Source organism: Glycine max, chromosome 12 (genome assembly GCF_000004515.6).
Source record: "Glycine max cultivar Williams 82 chromosome 12, Glycine_max_v4.0, whole genome shotgun sequence".
Classification (NCBI taxonomy): Eukaryota; Viridiplantae; Streptophyta; class Magnoliopsida; order Fabales; family Fabaceae; genus Glycine; species Glycine max.
The window spans coordinates 34,482,897-34,502,791 of record NC_038248.2 but is presented as its reverse complement, the minus strand read 5'-3'; the positions used below and the strand labels follow the sequence as shown (position 1 = coordinate 34,502,791).

The following is a 19,895-nucleotide window of genomic DNA, read 5'->3' as shown; positions in this document are numbered from 1 at the left end:
AGCTCAATTATCAATACACATTGAATTTATGAAAAAGAACATAGGTTCGATATTAGTCATATAATCGATGCAAAGAGTCCAAGCTTGTGAAAATATATTGGAGTCAAATGTTCTAATTAGGATAATCGAAAAAATATATTTCATTCTAAAAATATTTTAGCAAATTAAAGATTATAATTTTCCAACGCACATATTCTTTTTTAAAAAATAAGTTGAAGTATATAAACAAGTTCTTCTATACGCGTGGCGTGTGTAATTTTGGACTTTGTTAACGTCCAACGACAAGATGAATGATAAGTTACCAAAATTTAAGTGCTTGAACAGTTTACGCAGACTATATAAATTCCGACTTTATTATTGTGATTACAGCAAAACAAAAACGACAGAACAAAGGGTGCGAACAGGAATAAGCGAAAAAGGGCATCACAAGTTGGAATTACACCAAGAAGTGGGGTTACAAGAGCGAAGAACAAAAACATTTGTGTTGTATTGGAGTTATTTATATTTATACGCTCGTAACTCGCACATAGTATCCCTCAGTCATTCCGTGTCCATAGTTGCAAGTTATCTAAGCCCAGTTTGTGTTTCACTCACACACCGTTTCCAGTAACAACAAAACATCATGCTTTCTCGCCCCTCACATCAATTTTTCTGTTTCTGAGATCCGCGCCTTCTCTTCACTTTCAGGTACCCTTCTTCCACATTTCTATTTCCTCTCTTACCCGCTTAACAAAATGAATTATTTTCCTTTTTCTAAAATAATGTGTTTTTCGGATCCGAATCTGGTTGTTGCTCCTTGAATTGGATCAGAGCATACCCTTTTGCTCAAATTTGATTTTTTTTTGGCACACTTTTACCCTTTCAATCAAGGTTGTTTCATTTCCTGTTTTCGTGAATTTTGCAGATGGTTCTGTCTCTGTAGCTCGGAATCAGACGACAGGAGAATTTGCTGGGGGAGAGTTTCAATTTTTCAAATCCTGTCGTTGATTCATTTGGTATTGCACTCGCGTTTCTCTCTTTCTATTTTCGTCAGAGATTATGGTTTTTCGTTTCTAGAGGGAGGGGTGGTTTGTTTTTATTAAGTATAAAGGCAATTATGGAATAAATGAATAGATAAGAGATTGGCGGCATGTCGATGGTGTGATGAATTTGTTTTTGTGGGTAGAGGCGGCACATGAATTAAAGGGATTGTTGGAATGATTATAATAATAATGGTTTTTTCTTCTGCCTTTCATGGTTGATTTTGCATCTGCTATGGTTTTGTTTGGGTGTGGTGAGGATTCCTTGTCATGACAAAGAAATTACGTTTGGGTTGTTCTTTGCAGGGGGAGGAGGATGGAAAGAAAGTGAATAACCTTCTGGAAATGAATAGAGGGGAAGGAGCGAATGATGGTTTTTCTGGACCTGGACCAAATGATTCGCTTCTTCCTGGTCTTATTGATGATGTTGCCTTGAATTGTCTTGCTTGGGTTAGTGGATCCGATTATGCCGCACTATCATGTATCAATAAAAGGTTCAATAAACTGATCAATAGTGGGTATCTATATGGGTTGAGGAAACAATTGGGGGCTGTGGAGCATTTGGTGTATATGGTTTGTGATCCAAGAGGATGGGTGGCCTTTGACCCCAAGATAAACAGGTGGATGTCATTACCCAAGATACCTTGTGATGAGTGCTTTAACCATGCAGACAAGGAGTCCTTGGCCGTGGGCTGCGAACTGTTAGTCTTCGGTCGGGAACTGATGGAGTTTGCTATTTGGAAGTATAGCATGATTTGTCGTGGTTGGGTGAAGTGCCAGGAGATGAACCAGCCTCGGTGTTTGTTTGGATCTAGTAGTCTTGGATCGATTGCTATTGTTGCTGGGGGAAGTGATAAGTATGGAAATGTTCTAAAATCAGCTGAGTTGTATGACTCTTCAACAGGTATGTGGGAACTTTTACCAAACATGCACACATCGCGTAGATTGTGTTCTGGTTTTTTTATGGATGGCAAATTCTACGTGATTGGTGGAATGTCAAGTACAACTGTTTCATTAAGTTGTGGAGAGGAGTATGATCTCAAGACAAGGAGTTGGCGGAAAATAGAGGGGATGTATCCATATGTTAACGTGGGTGTTCAGGCACCTCCACTTGTGGCTGTTGTGGATAATCAGCTATATGCAGTTGAGCATCTGACTAACATGGTGAAAAAATATGACAAGGAAAAGAACACCTGGAATGAATTGGGGAGGCTTCCAGTCAGGGCGGATTCTTCTAATGGTTGGGGGTTGGCTTTCAAGGTTTGTGGAGAGCAACTTTTGGTTGTGGGTGGACAAAGGGGTCCAGAGGGTGAATCTATTGTGCTGAGTTCATGGTGTCCTAAGTCAGGGATCAGCAATGGCACCATAGATTGGCAGGTACTTGGCGTGAAGGAGCATGTCGGGGTGTTCGTGTATAATTGTGCTGTTATGGGTTGTTGAGATAATTTTAGATTGACTCAACAGAGGATGCTGGTATCCACAATCTGACTTAGCCTTGAAGGGTGCCTCCATGTTCAATCACCTCATTTACTGGGTTAATTGTTGCCGGGATAGCTTTCCCTAGCTCAGAATTTGGTTTCGTTCTTTTTAACATGGTTTATTTGGATGTATTTCTCACTTTCGAGGTCCATAATACTACTAAATTGCATTTGATATTACTGAGTAGGCTTACACAGATATGTTCTATTATCTTCTTTAGCCAAATATGTAAACCAATAAATGAAGGATTTTCATTGTTTAATGTTCATTGCTTGCTTCTTCAATCATGTTGTATATATATGTAGTATATTTATCAAAATTTATGCCCATTGTTCATTATTAGAGAAATCTAGTGTGTTGTAGGGGAAGGGATTCTCAAATTGTTTTGTCTGACTAGAGTTGAGTTTCTCTGAGCTTAGGCTGTAGCTAAGGTGCTAAGAAAAGTCAAATGATAGAAACTGCTCCTTATATTTTTGCTTAGCAATCTATCATCACATTTGGCTCAAATTTTTAATGTTTACATTTCAAGCATAGGTGAAAACAAAGTTACCAACTATTTTGAAATCCTTTTCTTCGTGCTACCTTTTTGTGTAACATGAAAACGAGGTCCCCTCAGGTCTATAATGTGTTCGTGCTCCTTGTCCATCCATTCCAGCTGTTCTTCCTTAATTAAGGTCATGTTTTCGTCTTCCTATTTATGTGGCATACACTTAATCAACAACATGACCTTAAAATGATTTTCTCTTCTCAAGTCTTGGGAGATTAATTGGGACCATGCGTCATTACTCTATTTGATTCCTTTGTCCTCTGCGTTTGTAACCCATTATTTAATGCTTCACAGTCCTTAGTACACTTAATCATCAATTTGATGTTGAGATGAATAGATAGTTTGACCTCTTTCCCCGCCAACCAACTACGTGATTGTGTGAATCATGAAACAAGGCTCAGCGCAATGCCCACTTTGTTTATTGATTAATGATCATTGCGCATGCATTTTACACACTTATTTTGAGTCATTAGATGACCAATTTGAGTTATACTAAGTTTTTCTTTTCTTATTCTTTTTTTTAACTGTCATGAGGTGTTCTCATATTAATCCATGAAGTGTAGTCATTCTTTATTTTTTATTTTCTTTCACAATGTATGACAGCAGTGAGTTAGAGAATAGGATTCATATTTATTTATTATTGTTTGAGGATGGAATCTGCACACTTTTACTGTAAAGAACTAAAATTTCCTTCTACCAAATTTTTTCAACAAGAACTATTCGGGTAGCCAATTTTTTATTGGACAACTGTGAGTTTGTGAGTAAATTGCTTACTGTTTCCAGTAAGTGATTTGGAATCTTGTGCTATAAAATGACAGATGCAACTAACTCCCAACTAGAGAAATGATATGCAGACAGTGCCAATTAATCAAAAGGGATTCGAACCCAACAGTCTACCAATTTTCTAGGACTTCTTTTTCTGCACAGAGAGAGAATTGGGAAGAAAAATGAAAAATCAAAGCAATATATGATAATCCAATTCCTTTTATTTTAAAGGGATGTCATGTAAGCTACATATATTAAATTGTAACTTGATTTACTTTCAAAAAGATGATTTTTAAAGTATTAAAAATAGAAGAGATTATCTGTTTTTTCTGTTAAAATTAATTTGAAATTTTATTTATTTTCTTTTATTTTATTATTTTAATTTTAGGTAATAAAAAAAAGAAATTAGGTTTCTAATGAACAAAAAAAAAAGGAGAAATCTCAAACTCACAAGAGTTGACTTTTTCTCAAACAAGAAAGCTTTCTCTCCATGTTGGAAGATGACCCATGTACTGTATAAAAGGAGCTAGTGAAAGAGGATTAGAATTTTTTAGCAGCTCTCTCTCTCTAGGAGTTCTACGAATATGAGAAGGACAAAAAAACTGAAATTTCACATCTTTTTAAGGACATACAGAACCCTGGGATGTACGAGAACGAGAGAACAATACAATTCCGATTTATTATTACTTGTAATGATTCCTAAGAATTGTACTCAAACTAGTTCGTTTGATTATTATTATTTGCAATGATATAAAGTGTGTTTGGGAACCTGTTTCCATCACTGCAAACGGGGTTTGACACATTCCAACACATGAGACTGAGAAGGAAGAATTTATATTTTTACGTTCAGCGGCCGTTTACCGGAATGTAATTGGTAACGGCCAAACGATCAATCAAGCTAATTTTTTTTCAAATTTATCATTTTGGGAGTAAAATTTAAATGAATATCCCGAAGTTAAGATTTTTGAATTAAAAGTCCTATTATTTGTTATAACTTTTTTTTTACATTTAAGTTGTAATTTTTTTTTTCAAATTTTTATTTTTTTAAATACCAGTCTTAAAGAAATTTTTTTATTCGAGTCATAAATTATTTTACAATTTTTATTTTTTTAAAATATTTTTAAAAAATCACAAATAATTTTTTATTTTAATTATTTAATAAATTAATGTATATTTTTTTAATTTTATTTAATATTTTCTATATTATTTTATTTAATATATTTTTTATATTTAATATTTTTAAAATTTTTAATCAGGAGTTACCTTGAGTAAGGAAACCACCGCGTAGCCATCGAGTTTTTATCGCGAGTTATTAAGGACTAGGTGCTAAAATATAAACATACAAAAAAGAAAATAAAAGAAACGTATGTCCCCTCTTCTATTGAAACTTGAAAACTACTTCATTAACAACTTACACTATTACACAAAATTCTCAATACAACAACATAAGATAGTGAATTAATCAATACAAAAAGAAGCAAGAAAAAAATAAAAAAACTAGATACAAATAAGAAAATAATAACAATTATCATGAAAATAAAAATATTAATTTTATTTCTTAATTTTTGTGCCACAATTTTAAATAACAAATTGTATGAAACAGCAGGGAGTGCTTCAGTGAAGAAACAAGGACATAAGAAAGAGGGACATGACAAATTAAATTTTTAGTCCTTCAAATTTTTTAGCTCCTAAATTTTTGTCCTTTTATTTTTTTTTTTTGACAACTTTTAGTTTTTCATTATTTTTTTCATCAATTGTTTTTGCCATCTTTAGCCTCTCATTTACTTAAGTTTGTAGCTACATATCCATTTGGTATATTGATAATTGTGTTTGATCTAATGCATATTTGGAAATAAGGTGAAAAATTATGTTCAAGGTAAGTATTTTTGTGAAAGGATCAACGCTTTTGTTTTTATTTTTAGGAATAATTATGTTTTTAGTCCTTTATCTTTTCAAAATTTTTTGTTTTGGTCCTTAAACTTTTTGAAGACCGGTCAACATCCCCAAACTTAAACTTAGTTCATTGTTTTTATCCTTAGTATCACTTGCATTGTTAAGTTTCTACTCGTCCAATCACCCGTCAAGCACTTGTCAATTTTTTTGTTATCATGTGTACATTTTGATGATGTGGCAGAGTCGTACTTGACAAGTGAGTATTTATTTTAAATTTTATTTTTTTATTCGTTGACCGTAGGGAAATTTTTAATTTTAATTTTAAGTTAAATCAATTAAAAATTGATTTTATGTATGGGTCAAATTTAGGGTTTTAGTTCCTAAATGTTCTCCCCAAAACCACATGTTCCCAAGCTTTGTGTCATTCTCAAAATCGATGGTCACCCATGACTATATTTATCTGTTCCGTTCACCCAAGCATCCTGAATTGCAAAACATGATCTCATTTGTTGGTGTTGTTTTCCTTTGTGTCAGAGACAAGGTATTGAACTTAATCAGAGAACGTGGTCATTTGTTGATAGCAGAAAACAAATATTCGATGGTCTCATTCGCAACGAGACTATCAGACATTAGACAGGTTAGTTTTTGTTGTTTATTTATATTGATGGTGTTTGGGAAAAAAAGTGTTTTCTACTTGGTGGCTTCATTGAATGGTTTGTGGGGTTGGACATGTGATTGTCTTAGGTAAGCACCGTCTTCGAATGCTCACTTTTAAAGACGTTGCTGAGGTAAACACCATCTTTGAAAGTTTATCTTCTAAGACGTTGTCGAGGTAAACACTATCTTTAAAAGTAACCATAACCATAATAAAATATTATTTGTGTATCCCATCAGAAAAAATATAAATAATTATTTTTAATATTATTTAAAAGTAAACACTATCTTCTATATTAAAGGTAAGCAACATCCTTGAATTAAATATTATTTTTAATTATTAATATTTTTTCTTATTGACATCCCATCAGAAAAAATATAAATAATTAAAAATAATATATATTAGCATGATTGTCATTAATATTAATGGTAAAATAAATATTTAAATGATAGATTAAATAAAAAATAAGAGGTTTATATATTATTTATATTTAATTTATCATTTAAATATTAATTTTTAAAATAAATTTTAAGAAAATAAAAATTCCTAAGACAATTTCATACAAATACAAGTTATTATAATTTTTTTTATATAAGGTTATTATAATTCCTAAGACAATTTCCTAAAATACAAAATACTAGCATGTGGTGAATTAGTGAACAACAAAAGATTTAACAAGTTCAACCAGAGCTATCATAATTGAAAAACAACATTATCTTAAAATTTATAAATTATAATTATAATCATGACAATAGGAAAAATAACTTACTCCCAAGGAACATCACCCACAAGCATCCAGTCTCCATCTTTATCTTCATATATAAGAACATATTCATATCCATGGAGAAGATCCCTCAAAGAGCTCTCACTTAGTCCATCTTTCCCAGGAATTGACAGAAATATAAAATTGACAGAAATGAAGTATTAATTAACAGAAATTAAGTTAATCCAGTTAAATATTATGTAAATACAAAATTGACAGAAATTAATCTTGAGAGTGACTTGATTTATTTATTTAAAATTTAAACTCTACAACATACATATATTATATATATACACTATCGCCATGGATGCCCCAGCAGCCACAGGGTATGGCACTTAACTCCACTGGATGGAAACTTGAGATCTTCACGCATCAGTCACTTGTCCTGCACGTGTTGCACAAAACCATAAACTTGAATTAGCTATTACATGAAAACCTACTACCACTTAAGTTTATGTACACAATGATTAAAATGTCAGCAGAATTTGCATTGTTTTCGTTGAAATAATCAAAAGAGATGAAAGGAAGAAATGGTAGCTGTTTTGATTAAGTGTGGCTGCTGCAGCCATGGATGCAGCGACCCCACCAGGGGTGGTTCTCATGTCCAATTTTCTGATATAGGGTCTGCCAAGTTGTGTTTCAATGTCAAAATGTGGTTGGTGTTTAGTTACTTTGCTGCACAAGGTTAAGAGGCAAGTGTGAACCTAAAAGTCAAGTTTGGAAGATATATGCATTATCCTGCCTACTGCTCAAAAGTCGAACCCTTGTGCTAGCTGTCCAAATTAGTTTTTCTGTGTAAAATGGCCTTAGGAGCTGCATTAACATATCAGTAGCCATGTCATAATTTCTAATACCAAATTTTAGAAGCAACCCTTGCAGATTTCCCAAGTTGAGCAACCATTGCCTAAACATTGCCAAATCAAGAGCACTAGAGGCATGCAATGCACAAACCCCAAATCTGCCTTGCTCTTAGAATGAAACCTTCACACACAGGTTCCCTACCCTACCCTATAATAAGCTGGACTGCAAAACTCGAAGCATTTTAGAGTTACATAGCTCCATTTAGACCCATAGGATCCAAAACATGACCAAATAGGATTAACAAGAGGTGGTTTGCACAAGTCAGAAAGCCCTATTGTGATCCCCATTCAAACAAGTGAACCACACCCTTTGACTTGGTTTATAAATTATAATTGCACACACTCTTTGCACATGTTACTCAATATAAAACATTTCCTACAAGTTGTACACATTAGTTCAGACATCATAATACCAACTCACCAAATGAATGCAAGATTTTGAACCATTATTCCCAACATTGCACCTTTGTGCTTGACTGCTTGTGCTGTTATTAAAGAGACATGGACATTTAAAATTGTCCAAATTCCCCCACACAATATTCCCGACAACCTCCAATTTTTTTCATTCTCCATTCTCTCTCTTCTGTTTGTTTGGTGAGACGTGTCCTTTCCAAATTCCTTGTCTCTATATGACAGTATTTAGTCAAAATCTTAGATGCAAACAAAAACAATATCTCTCACGTTCCAATTTGTATCTGTTCTTTTTCCCATGGGAAAGCCTAAACATGTTGGATCCACAAACTAAGATTATCTGCTAGGCCTAAAGTTAACCAGTGAATGCTTAAGCGGATAAAGGAGTGAGCATACCAGGATAGATAAAAAACATTAAGGAGAATGTCTGAGTGCTGGACCATATAGAGGTATTTGTGGTTAAGATGGTTTTGGGATATAAAATAGTGGATTATATATGCCTTGGAAAGATACAAGAATACAACCAATATCCCTTTAAAGATGGATAGACTTAAACCCTAAAAGAAAGGTAGGAGGCTATTAAGGATATAGAGCACATCATGAGGGAAGAACTCCCCAAATCACTGAACAGAGAGCACACTTAGAGGGTCTGTGCCTCCCAATGCCCAAAGGCCCCAATTTCCTCTCAAATCACAAGATAACTCTCTCTCAAACTGTCTCAGCGCAAGAAAGATAAGCCCAGGCCTTTAATATAAAATAACCTAATAAGCACATACATAAATAACTATTCTCTATCATCCCCAGTTTCCTACTGTAGTTTCAGCAAATTATAAGAAACTATATGCTTGTCCTTTTATCAGAGTTATGCTAAAAAAACTACAGCGTAAAATGAATAACAATCATATGGGGGGAAAGAGAACTTACATGTAAGGCCCTGCAGAATGGTTAAGGGTGAAAGAGAACTTACATGTAAGGCCCTGCAGAAGTTTCAAACATTCAATCAAAACCAGTCAGGTTGTATAATGCCAACTTTCATAGCATGAAAAAAAAAATAACAATTATATCCACTGGAAGCCCTTCAAGGCATTGAAACAGAGGCAAGTGTCTTCAACCAACACAGGTCCATTCACCTTGCCATGAACACAAAAAAAAAGTATAAAAAAATGATAACAAAGAAAAAACAGAACAACCTAAACTCACACAAGTTTAGGAATGTGTGACAAAAAAATGTAACAATGCACCTGAAGAGCAGCAATTCGAGCCTTCTCTTTGGACATATCTTCAGGTTCTCCTTGCAACTCTGGCACTTTGAAATTAAAAATAAATGGAAAAATAAACTCTAAGAAGAATGATCAAACAAGAAAAGTAACTGAACAAAAAATAATGGTATGATTGATTCACTTCTCAGTTTTCGGTTTTAAATTTTTTTTTCTAAAACAATTTCACACTTCTCAGCAATCACACACACCCTACAAATCTTTAAAACACACTCATAGACAAGAAGGAAAGAAAAAACAACACAAGATGGGAAAATTAATTATAAAAAAAGGAAAAGTTGGAGGAGATTATTATTATTATTACAGTCAAGTTTGAGGGACTGAAAAGGAATGGAATTGCCCAAGAAGTGCATATGTTATATATGAATGATTGCCAAAAAGACAATATATGTAATTAATACTTTTTGGCATAAGAAATTGACGTGTAATTATGAGTTCACAAATATTTATGTTATTAGATTAATTTCTGTCAATTTTATATTTAGCTACAATTATGCCCAAGATGCACTTCTTCTATGTGGAGTACCATATAGTTGTCGCATGAATAAAATCTAATTGCCTTTATAATTACAAGAGAGTATTAAAATTAAAGAATATTAACATCTAACATGCCAGTTAGGGGTTTTGTGGGTTTTTGCAAATTCCTCTCATGCTTGTGGATCTAGGCCATATTTGAGTGAAGGATCTTCTTGTTGTTCCCCCTCATAATTACTATACACAAATTTTGTGGTGAGGGATGATTTAAACGGCCTCCATCTAGTGGCAACACTGGACATAAGCTTCTTCTTTGCATTAAGGGCTTCTGGGATATCAAATTTCGCCTACAGGGCAATTTGTTTAGTAATATATGCATAATTTAAAACATTTAAATCTTTTTAACCATATACTTCAGCATGACGAAACTTACCAAAATGTCATTCCATACAAGCTCCTTTAGGGAGTCTGGTACTTCCTTCCAACTGTTATGTACAATTGGAATTTTTTCTCTAGCTACGACCCTTAGATAGTTGTGGAATATCTCTTTATTTGGGCCCAATCCTTGTCCAGTTGCAGCGTCAATGTTCACAGTTAGTCTAGGCTGATCCAACGTTCTTAAAGTCAATCTCCTTAGACGTGTCAATCGTCTAGTATTCCTAGATGCCGCCTCTAAATGCACATTTGACGGCGAAGGGGATGCTGGTGGAGTTCCCATGACCCTGTTAAAAAAAAACTAAAATGTTAACAACAATCACAAACAAAGACCATATTCAAATGACATTGGAAACATGAACAATAATAAATTTGCCAACATAAAAGGAAAAAGGATTTTACATTAGTTTCATAGAATTTAGTTAAGCCACATTGTTTTCCCGTAGTCCTTCATCATGATCAATACGATTTGCGTGCACGTCATCGACGTAGTCTGAGTCATTGATAGAAGGCATTTTGGTGGAAAAAGGTGGTGTTTCACAAATGTCAATTGTGCAATGATCGAGTGAGTCATTTAAACCACTTGGTCTGCCTTGTAGAACCACTGAATATCTTGAATCGCAAGGATCTTGGACATAAAACACTTGTCTTGCTTGTTGTGCCATAATGAAAGGTTTGTCCACATAAGCCACCTTATTTAGGTCTACTAAGGTAAATCCAAATTCGTCTTGATGGACACCGGTATTGCCATTGGCCCACTTACAATTAAAAACAACTGGCCTAAATTCAGTATAGTCAAGCTCCCAGATTTCTTGAATAACTCCAAAGTAAGACATGGTTGCTCGAATTGGATTGTTGTCTGATGCACTAGAAAAGTGATCGGAGTCAGCATCAACACTCACACCATTGTTCTGGATTGAGCTTTTGTCATCTTCGGACTTGGTGTAGAAGGAATAATTGTTGATATCATACCCTTTCCAAGTTGCTACACTAAGATTTGGACCAACAACCAACAACCTTAACGTTTTCGAAGCATCGTCATTGGCAAATATTGTTTCCCTGAACCAGGTAATGAAAGCTTTATTATGCACTTGCAAAATCCTCATCATGTTCATTTTTGGGTTCATTTCGGTCTTTTTTTTTTGTGAGAATCTATGTATGGAATGACCTCAACTGTGTTGTTTAATACATACAAATGCGCTTGTGAGAGCTCGTGCCGAGTCATTGTGACAACATTGAATCCTCGTGTACCCTTACCCCCCGGTGTCCGACCATGACGAGTTTCAGGAAGGCCCACCGCTTTACCACCTTCAATGTTCTGGGAGAAAAACTCGATACACTCTTCAGCAACATACCTTTTGACAATTAAAGCTTCTGGTCGGTGTTGATTCTTTGTATATCCTTTAAACACTTCCATGTAACGCTCAATTGGATACATCCACTGTAAGACAACAGGACCGCACATTTGGATTTCCCTTACTAGATGAACAATTAAATGGACCATTATGTCAAAAAATGATGGAGGAAAATACATTTCCATTTGACAAAGGACAACGACAGCCTCGTTCTCCAATTCATCTAATGTTGTTGGGTCTATGACTTTGCTACATATAGCATTAAAAACAAAGCACAGACGTGTTATGACAACCCAAACTTTGTCAGGAAAGATTCCCTGAATCACGAAAGGTAATAGTTGCTGTATTAGTACATGACAATCATGAGATTTCAAGCCAACCAATTTCAAATCCTTGACGGACACAAGGCTCTTGATATTTGAAGAGTATCATTGTGGAACTTTTAGCATACGCAAACAATGACAAAAAATCCTCTTCTCATTTGTTGACATTGTGTGACATGCTGAGGGTAGATACGTTCGGGAACCTTGTGAGATTGGATGCAACTGCTCTCATATACCCATTTTGACCAAGTCCTTATGAGACTTCAAACCATCCTTTGTTTTGCCTTTAATGTTAAGGAGGGTGCCAATTAAACTATCACAAACATTTTTCTCCACATGCATGACATCTTTACAATGTCTAACATGAAGATCAGACTAGTATGGAAGATCAAAGAATATGGACCTTTTCTTCCATATGTTTGTCTTAGTTGCAGATTTCTTTTGTGTCTTCCAAAGATAGTTATGATGTCCTTCACTCGATCATAAACTTCTTTGCCATCTAATGGTTTCAGCGCACTTTCATTTTCCTGAGATCCATTAAAAACTTTCTTCAATCATCGATATGGATGATATTGGTTCAAAAATCTTCGGTGCCTTGTGTATATTGTCTTCTTGCCATGTTTTAGTTGTAAGAATGTAGTATTTTTCTTACATATAGGACATGCGTGATGGCCTTTCACACTATAACCACTTAAATTGCCATATGCTAGATAGTCATTTATGGTACAGAAAACCATTGCACACAACCTAAACGTCTGCTGCAGATTACCACACTAGACATCAACCCCGTCTTCCCATAATGTTGTCAACTCTTCAATTAACGGAGTCAGATAGACGTCAATATCATTCCTTGGCTGTCTTGGACCCGATATCATCATGCAAAGAATTATGTATTTTCGCTTCATCCACAACCAAAGAGAAAGAAATTCCTTCAAAATTGAATACATATTTCACCACAGACTGACTTAATCAATATAGAAAGATGTGAGAAACAAAATGAAAGGAAGAAAATAATTGAAAAGTGCTACAAAAAGTTCATGATTTACTCTTTAACCCAACCAATCCAGAAGCTAGTAGGAATTTCAACAAAGCACAACAACATCAGGACCCTACTGGTCTTGCATGCAACCAAGAAAGGTACTTACAGGTGATCGTTATTATGCCACATGAACTAAACAGATCTCGTAGTTATTTATCAGTAACATCATCATCAATGTTCTTTACATAAAAGTTTGATGATGATGTTACTGATAAAGAGCTACAAGCGTGTTTTTTGCCGTCGCTGCAAAATTTCTCAACTCCAGAATTGCTTCCCTTTGATCTGAACCTTTCCAATTTCAGAATCATCATTTTCTGAACACCAATTGATACCAAGAAAGAAAAAAAGAAAGAAAGAAAGAAGAAAAGGCCAAAACAGAATGCGTATGGATTACAATGAATGCGTACATATATCTTAAATTTGCAACAACAATTGTTCTTATAACAGTTTTTATTAAGTACAAATTATAACAGTTAAGTTAACTAAAAAGAATTTTCTAGTAGAATCAAATTCATTTTTTTTTCTTCACCATAGCTGATCTGGTCTGATCTGTACATTTTTGAATTTGACAGTTAGTTTTACAGAACCTAACAAATTGTTGTATCGTATATATGCTATGCACTCAGGTTCTATTTTCTCTTTTATTTCTTTTCTAAATCCTTCTCTTATTTTTTTTTATTTAATTATTGAATTTATTGGAATTTAGACTCTTTCAGTTCAATAAACTTTAAAACTCTTGAGCCTAGGGATACAAATATATTGTATGCTTCCATGTGAATTTTCTTCTCTTAATGCTTATGAGTTTTGACTAATCTTGCTCACTTAAGGGATTATTGTTCACAGTAGGGGAAAAAGGATTTATCATCTAAGGAATTAGGGTTAAATTAATTAAATTAAAGAAATTGGTTAGGAATTGCATAATACATGGATTTAATGTTACTTATAATTAGTTCCTTTCCATTGCCAGTTTAATATAATATGATTTGCTAGAAATTATCATAAATCAAGTAAAACCTCTGCAGATAACATGATGTATGATAATCGGTAAAATTAAGCATACATGATCAAACATACAAAGGTGGAAACAAAACAAATGTATTGAAACCTGGAAATTTCTTCGTTGACAACATACAAGATTACACAAAATTCTCAATACAACATAAGATATGAGCGAGTAAAGAAAAAAAAATTTCTTTAAAATTAAATACATATTTCACCACAGGTTGACTTAATCAATACAAAAAGATGCGAGACACAAAATGAAAAGAAGCTAATAATTGAAAAGTGCTACAAGAAGTTCATGATTTGCTCTCTAATCCAACCAATCCAGAAGCTAGTAGGAATTTTAACAAAGCACAACAACATTAGGACCCTACTGGTCTTGCATGCAACCAAGAAAGGTACTTACAAGTGATCTTTATTGTGCCACATGAACTAAACAGATCTCGTAGTTATTTATCATTAACATCATCATCAATGTTCTTTACATAAAAGTTTGATGATGATGTTACCGATAAAGAGCTTTGAGAGTGTTTTTAGCCGTCGCTGCAAATTTTCTCAACTCCAGAATTGCTTCCTTTTGATCTGAACCTTTCCAATTTCAGAATCATCATTTTCTGAACACCAATTGATACCAAGAAAGAAAAAAAGAAAGAAAGAAAGAAGGAAGGAAAGGCCAAAACAGAATGCGTATGGATTACAATGAATGTGTACATATATCTTAAATTTGCAACAACAACTGTTCTTATAACAGTTTTTATTAAGTACAAATTATAACATTTAAGTTAACTAAAAAGAAATTTCTAGTTGAATCAAATTCAGTTTTTTTTTCTTCACCATAGCTGATCTGGTCTGATCTTTACAATTTTGAATTTGACAGTTAGTTTTATAGAACCTAACAAATTGTTGTATCGTATATATGCTATGCACACAGGTTCTATTTTCTCCTTTATTTCCTTTCTAAATCCTTCTCTTATTTTTTTATTTAATTATTGAATTTATTGGAATTTAGACTCTTTCAGTTAAATAAACTTTTAAACTCTTGAGCCTAGGGATTCAAATATATTGTATGCTTCCATGTGAATTTTCTTCTCTTAATGCTTATGACTTTTGACTAATCTTGCTCACTTAAGGGATTATTGTTCACAGTAGGGGAGAAAGGATTTATCATCTAAGGAATTAGGGTTAAATAAATTAAATTAAAGAAATTTGTTAGGAATTGCATAATACATGGATTTAAGGTTACTTATAATTAGTTCCTTTCCATTGCTGGTTTAATATAATATGACTTGCTGGAAATTATCATAAATCAAGTAAAACCTCTGCAGATAACATGTTGTATGATAATCGGTAAAATTAAATATACATTATCAAACATACAAAGGTGGAAACAAAACAAATGTATTCCAGTCTTGTATTAAAACCTGGAAAATTCTTTGTTGACAACTTACAAGATTACACAAAATTCTCAATACAACATAAGATACGAACGAGTAAAGAAAAAGAAATTCCTTCAAAATTGAATACATATTTCACTGCAGAATGACTTAATCAATACAAAAAGATGCGAGACACAAAATGAAAAGAAGAAAATAATTGAAAAGTGCTACAAAAAGTTCATGATTTACTCTTTAACCCAACCAATCCAGAAGCTAGTAGGAATTTCAACAAAGCACAACAACATCAGGACCCTACTGGTCTTGCATGTAGCCAAGAAAGGTACTTACAGGTGATCGTTATTGTGCCACATGAACTAAATAGATCTCGTAGTTATTTATCAGTAACATCATCATCAATGTTCTTTACATAAAAGTTTTATGATGATGTTACTGATAAAGAGCTACGAGAGTGTTTTTAGCCGTCGTTGCAAATTTTCTCAACTCCAGAATTGCTTCCCTTTGATCTCAACCTTTCCAATTTCAGAATCATCATTTTCTGAACACCAATTGATACCAAGAAAGAAAAAAAGAAAGAAAGAAAGAAAGAGTGAAAGGCCAAAACAGAATGCGTATGGATTACAATGAATGTGTACATATATCTTAGATTTGCAACAACAACTGTTCTTATAACAATTTTTATTAAGTACAAATTATAACAGTTAAGTTAACTAAAAAGAAATTTCTAGTAGAATCAAATTCAATTTTTTTTCTTCACCATAGCTGATCTGGTCTGATCTATACATTTTTGAATTTGACAGTTAGTTTTACAGAACCTAACAAATTACTGTATCGTATATATGCTATGCACACAGGTTCTATTTTCTCCTTTATTTCCTTTCTAAATCCTTATCTTATTTTTTTTATTTAATTATTGAATTTATTGGAATTTAGACTCTTTCAGTTAAATAAACTTTTAAACTCTTGAGCCTAGGGATACAAATATATTGTATGCTTCCATGTGAATTTTCTTCTCTTAATGCTTATGACTTTTGACTAATCTTGCTCACTTAAGGGATTATTGTTCACAATAGGTGAAAAGAGGATTTATCATTTAAGGAATTGGGGTTAAATTTTACTAGAATTTATACATTTAACATCGCATGGTTAACATTGGTTATTGAAAAAACCGATGTTAACAAAAGCAAGGTGCCAATTTTCGTAAATAATTTGAGTTAACATCGGTTTTTTTAAAGAAAACCGATGTTAATGAATTGAGGTTAACATCAGTTTTCTTTAAAAAATCGATGTTAACTCAAATTATTTACTTAAAAGTTGTTTTCCACTTGCGCTCCTAGTATCGCAAACAACCTTCCTCTTCTCCCTTTCACCCGTAAGACCCTGTGACCACTGTTTGTGACCTGTGACCGCCATCTCCTCGTTAACATCTTTGCTGTTCGTGACTGTCATTTGGGTTTGTGACTGTCGCGAAGTGGAGCATCCTCCGTTGGAGTTAGACATCAACGCAAGGTATGTGTTTTGCTTCGTTTCTTATTTTTGTGAGCTTTTGCAAACCCTTTTCACCCGATTGCTCTGTCTCAACTCCGCCATTCGCGGGTGGCACCATGATAGGGAGGCAGTTATCAGTGGCAGTGAGTATTGTTCGTGTTCCACAAACCCTTTTCACTTGAGTGCTTGTGGCCAGTCTCGCTCCCACTCAAGTGAAAAGGGTTTGTGGAACACGAACAGTACTCACTGCCTCCCTATTTTAGCTGTCGCTGCAAATTTTCTTATATGTCTCATCTTCTATTGAAACTCTTGATGATGTTACCGATAAAGAACTACGAAAGTGTTTTTAGCCGTCGCTGCAAATTTTCTCAACTCCAGAATTGCTTCCTTTTGATCTGAACCTTTCCAAATTCAGAATCATCATTTTCTGAACACCAATTGATACCAAGAAGCAAACAAACAAAGAAAGGCAAAAATAAGACGTGTATGAATTACTATTCGTGTTCCACAAACCCTTTTCACTTGAGTGCTCGTGACCAGTCTTGCTCCCACTCACGGCTAACCCCGCTCTAGGTGGCCACTCTCGAAAGGTTAGTGTTCGTTTTGGATATGGATGCATGTTTTGTTCATTGTTTATGCCTATTTTTTGTGTGTTATTGTTGAAAGAAACATAGATTATTAGAGAAAGGAACAATGCTAGTGTTTACACGTATAGAGTGTTAGCCATTTTAGGTCTAGGAATTGTAGCAGTACTCAGGAGGAGTCTTTGTTACTTATTCTCATCATTTTTCATTTTTTCTTCTTTAATTTCTGTTTCAAAATATCCCTCCCTGTAGCAAATTCTTTTTGCAATTCATTTGTAGCAAAACTTATGAGTTGAGTCAGGAAAGGAACTTTTGGAATTTGCCTTCTTTCCTTTAATATTTTGTTTTGGGAATATCCTTTCCTAACCATAGATTGATTTATTAAGCTTGCAAACTAAGTGCTCACCTTTAGTAGAGGAGAATCCTTTAGGCTGTTTCATGTAAACCTCTTCCTCTAGATGGCCATTAAGGAATGTCATTTTCACATCCATTTGATGTAACTCAAAGTCAAAATGAGCTACTAATGCCATAATTACTCGAAAGGAATCTTTCTTAGATACAGGAGAAAAAGTATTTGTGTAATCAATTCCTTCTCTTTGAGTGAATCCTTTGGCAACAATTGGTTTTAAAAGCCCATCTACATCCAATGGTTTTTACACCACTAGGCAACTGTACAAGATCCCAGAATTGGTTAAATGCCATAGAATCCATCTCATCTTTCATGGCATTGTACCACAAGTTTGATTCTTTAGAACTCATGGCTCGTGAAAATGTTTCAAGATCATTTGCAGCTCCAATGTTGTAGTCTGATTCTTGCAACTACACTACATAATCACTAGGAATCGTTGACCTTTTGACTCTAGTAGCTCTTCTTAATGTTACCTCATCATTTTCTTGAGGAACTTGTTGCTCAACTGGTTGTTCAATAGGTTGTTCAACATTATCTTGATATTCCTCATCAATAACTTGATCTGTATGATTGTTTTCAATAATTTGTGGATTTTCAATCATTGGTTGTCTAACACCCGTTTGTACTTGAGGAGTGTGAATGACAATCAATCTGTCACTTGAGCTAGAGGGTTGAGCTTCATAGTGATCCTTTTCAAAAACAATGTCCTGAAATTGATCACTCCTACTAATCAAGTCATTCTCAAGAAATTTTGTGTTTCTTGATTCCACAATCCTAGTGCTACGTGATGGACAATAGAATCTATACCCTTTGGACTTTTCAGCATATCCAATGAAATACCCACTAATAGTCCTTGGGTCTAGTTTCTTCTCTTATGGGTTATAAATTCTCACTTCAGATGGACATCCCCAAACGCGTATATGTCGCAAACTCGATTTTCAACCTTTGAATAACTCGAAAGGTGTCTTTAAGACATCCTTGGTTGGAACTCAGTTTAATATATACACAGTCGTCTTTAATGCTTCAATCCACAAGACTTGAGGAAGCTTTCTATTACTTATCATACTTCTTACCATGTCCATTAAAGTTTGGTTTCTTCTTTCTGTCACACCATTCTAATATGGAGAACCATGCATAGTGTATTGGGAAACAATCCCATGTTCCTGAAGAAACTTCGCAAACAGACCAGGTGCTTCTCCATTCTCCATGTATCTACCATAGTACTCTCCACCTAGATCAGATCTCATGATCTTAATTTGCTTTCCACACTATTTCTCGACTTCAGCCTTAAAAACTTTAAAGGCATCCAAAGATTCATCCTTAGTATGAAGTAAGTAGAGATACATATATCATAAATAATCTTCTATAAAGGTGATAAAGTATTTCGACCTACTTGCATTCATAACAAGTATTTGTATGTATGATTTCTAATAGGTTTGAGCTCCTCTTTGCACCCTTTTTAGACTTGTTAGTTTGCTTACCCTTAATGCAATCCACACAAGTCTCAAAATTAGCAAACTCCAGAGTACTAAGTACTCCTTCATTTACCAATCTCTTAATTCTCTTTATAGAGATGTGTCCTAATCTACGGTGACACAACATAGAGGATTCCTCATTCACAACACATCGTTTAACCCCGCGGCAACATGCATAGAATTATAAGCAACATCTTTTTGCAATTCAATATAGTAAAGACCATCTAGTAACGCACCGGAACCAATAA

General features: G+C 34.1%; 1 protein-coding gene and 1 long non-coding RNA gene across 3 annotated transcripts; one reads left to right on the top strand and one right to left on the bottom strand.

Moving 5' to 3' along the window:
• Positions 1–528: 528 nt before the first annotated feature.
• LOC100820005 (BTB domain and kelch-repeat-containing protein) lies at positions 529–2,843 on the top strand. Of its 2 annotated transcripts, NM_001255092.4 has the most exons (3): positions 529–687; positions 905–995; positions 1,326–2,843. In NM_001255092.4, exon 3 carries the CDS (start codon positions 1,365–1,367, stop codon positions 2,457–2,459), a length of 1,095 nt encoding a protein of 364 aa, NP_001242021.2. In that variant the 5' UTR covers positions 529–687; positions 905–995; positions 1,326–1,364; the 3' UTR covers positions 2,460–2,843. The 2 variants fall into 2 exon arrangements, with proteins under 2 accessions (NP_001242021.2, NP_001388717.1); NM_001401788.1 differs by having other exon boundaries at positions 538–687; positions 905–2,843.
• Positions 2,844–7,049: 4,206 nt separating this feature from the next.
• On the bottom strand, positions 7,050–10,167 carry LOC106795425 (uncharacterized). The gene is made up of 3 exons (XR_001383949.3): positions 9,634–10,167; positions 9,317–9,369; positions 7,050–7,506 (listed from the first exon to the last, which is right to left on the bottom strand). It is a non-coding gene; the product is annotated as an uncharacterized lncRNA (long non-coding RNA).
• Positions 10,168–19,895: the final 9,728 nt, after the last annotated feature.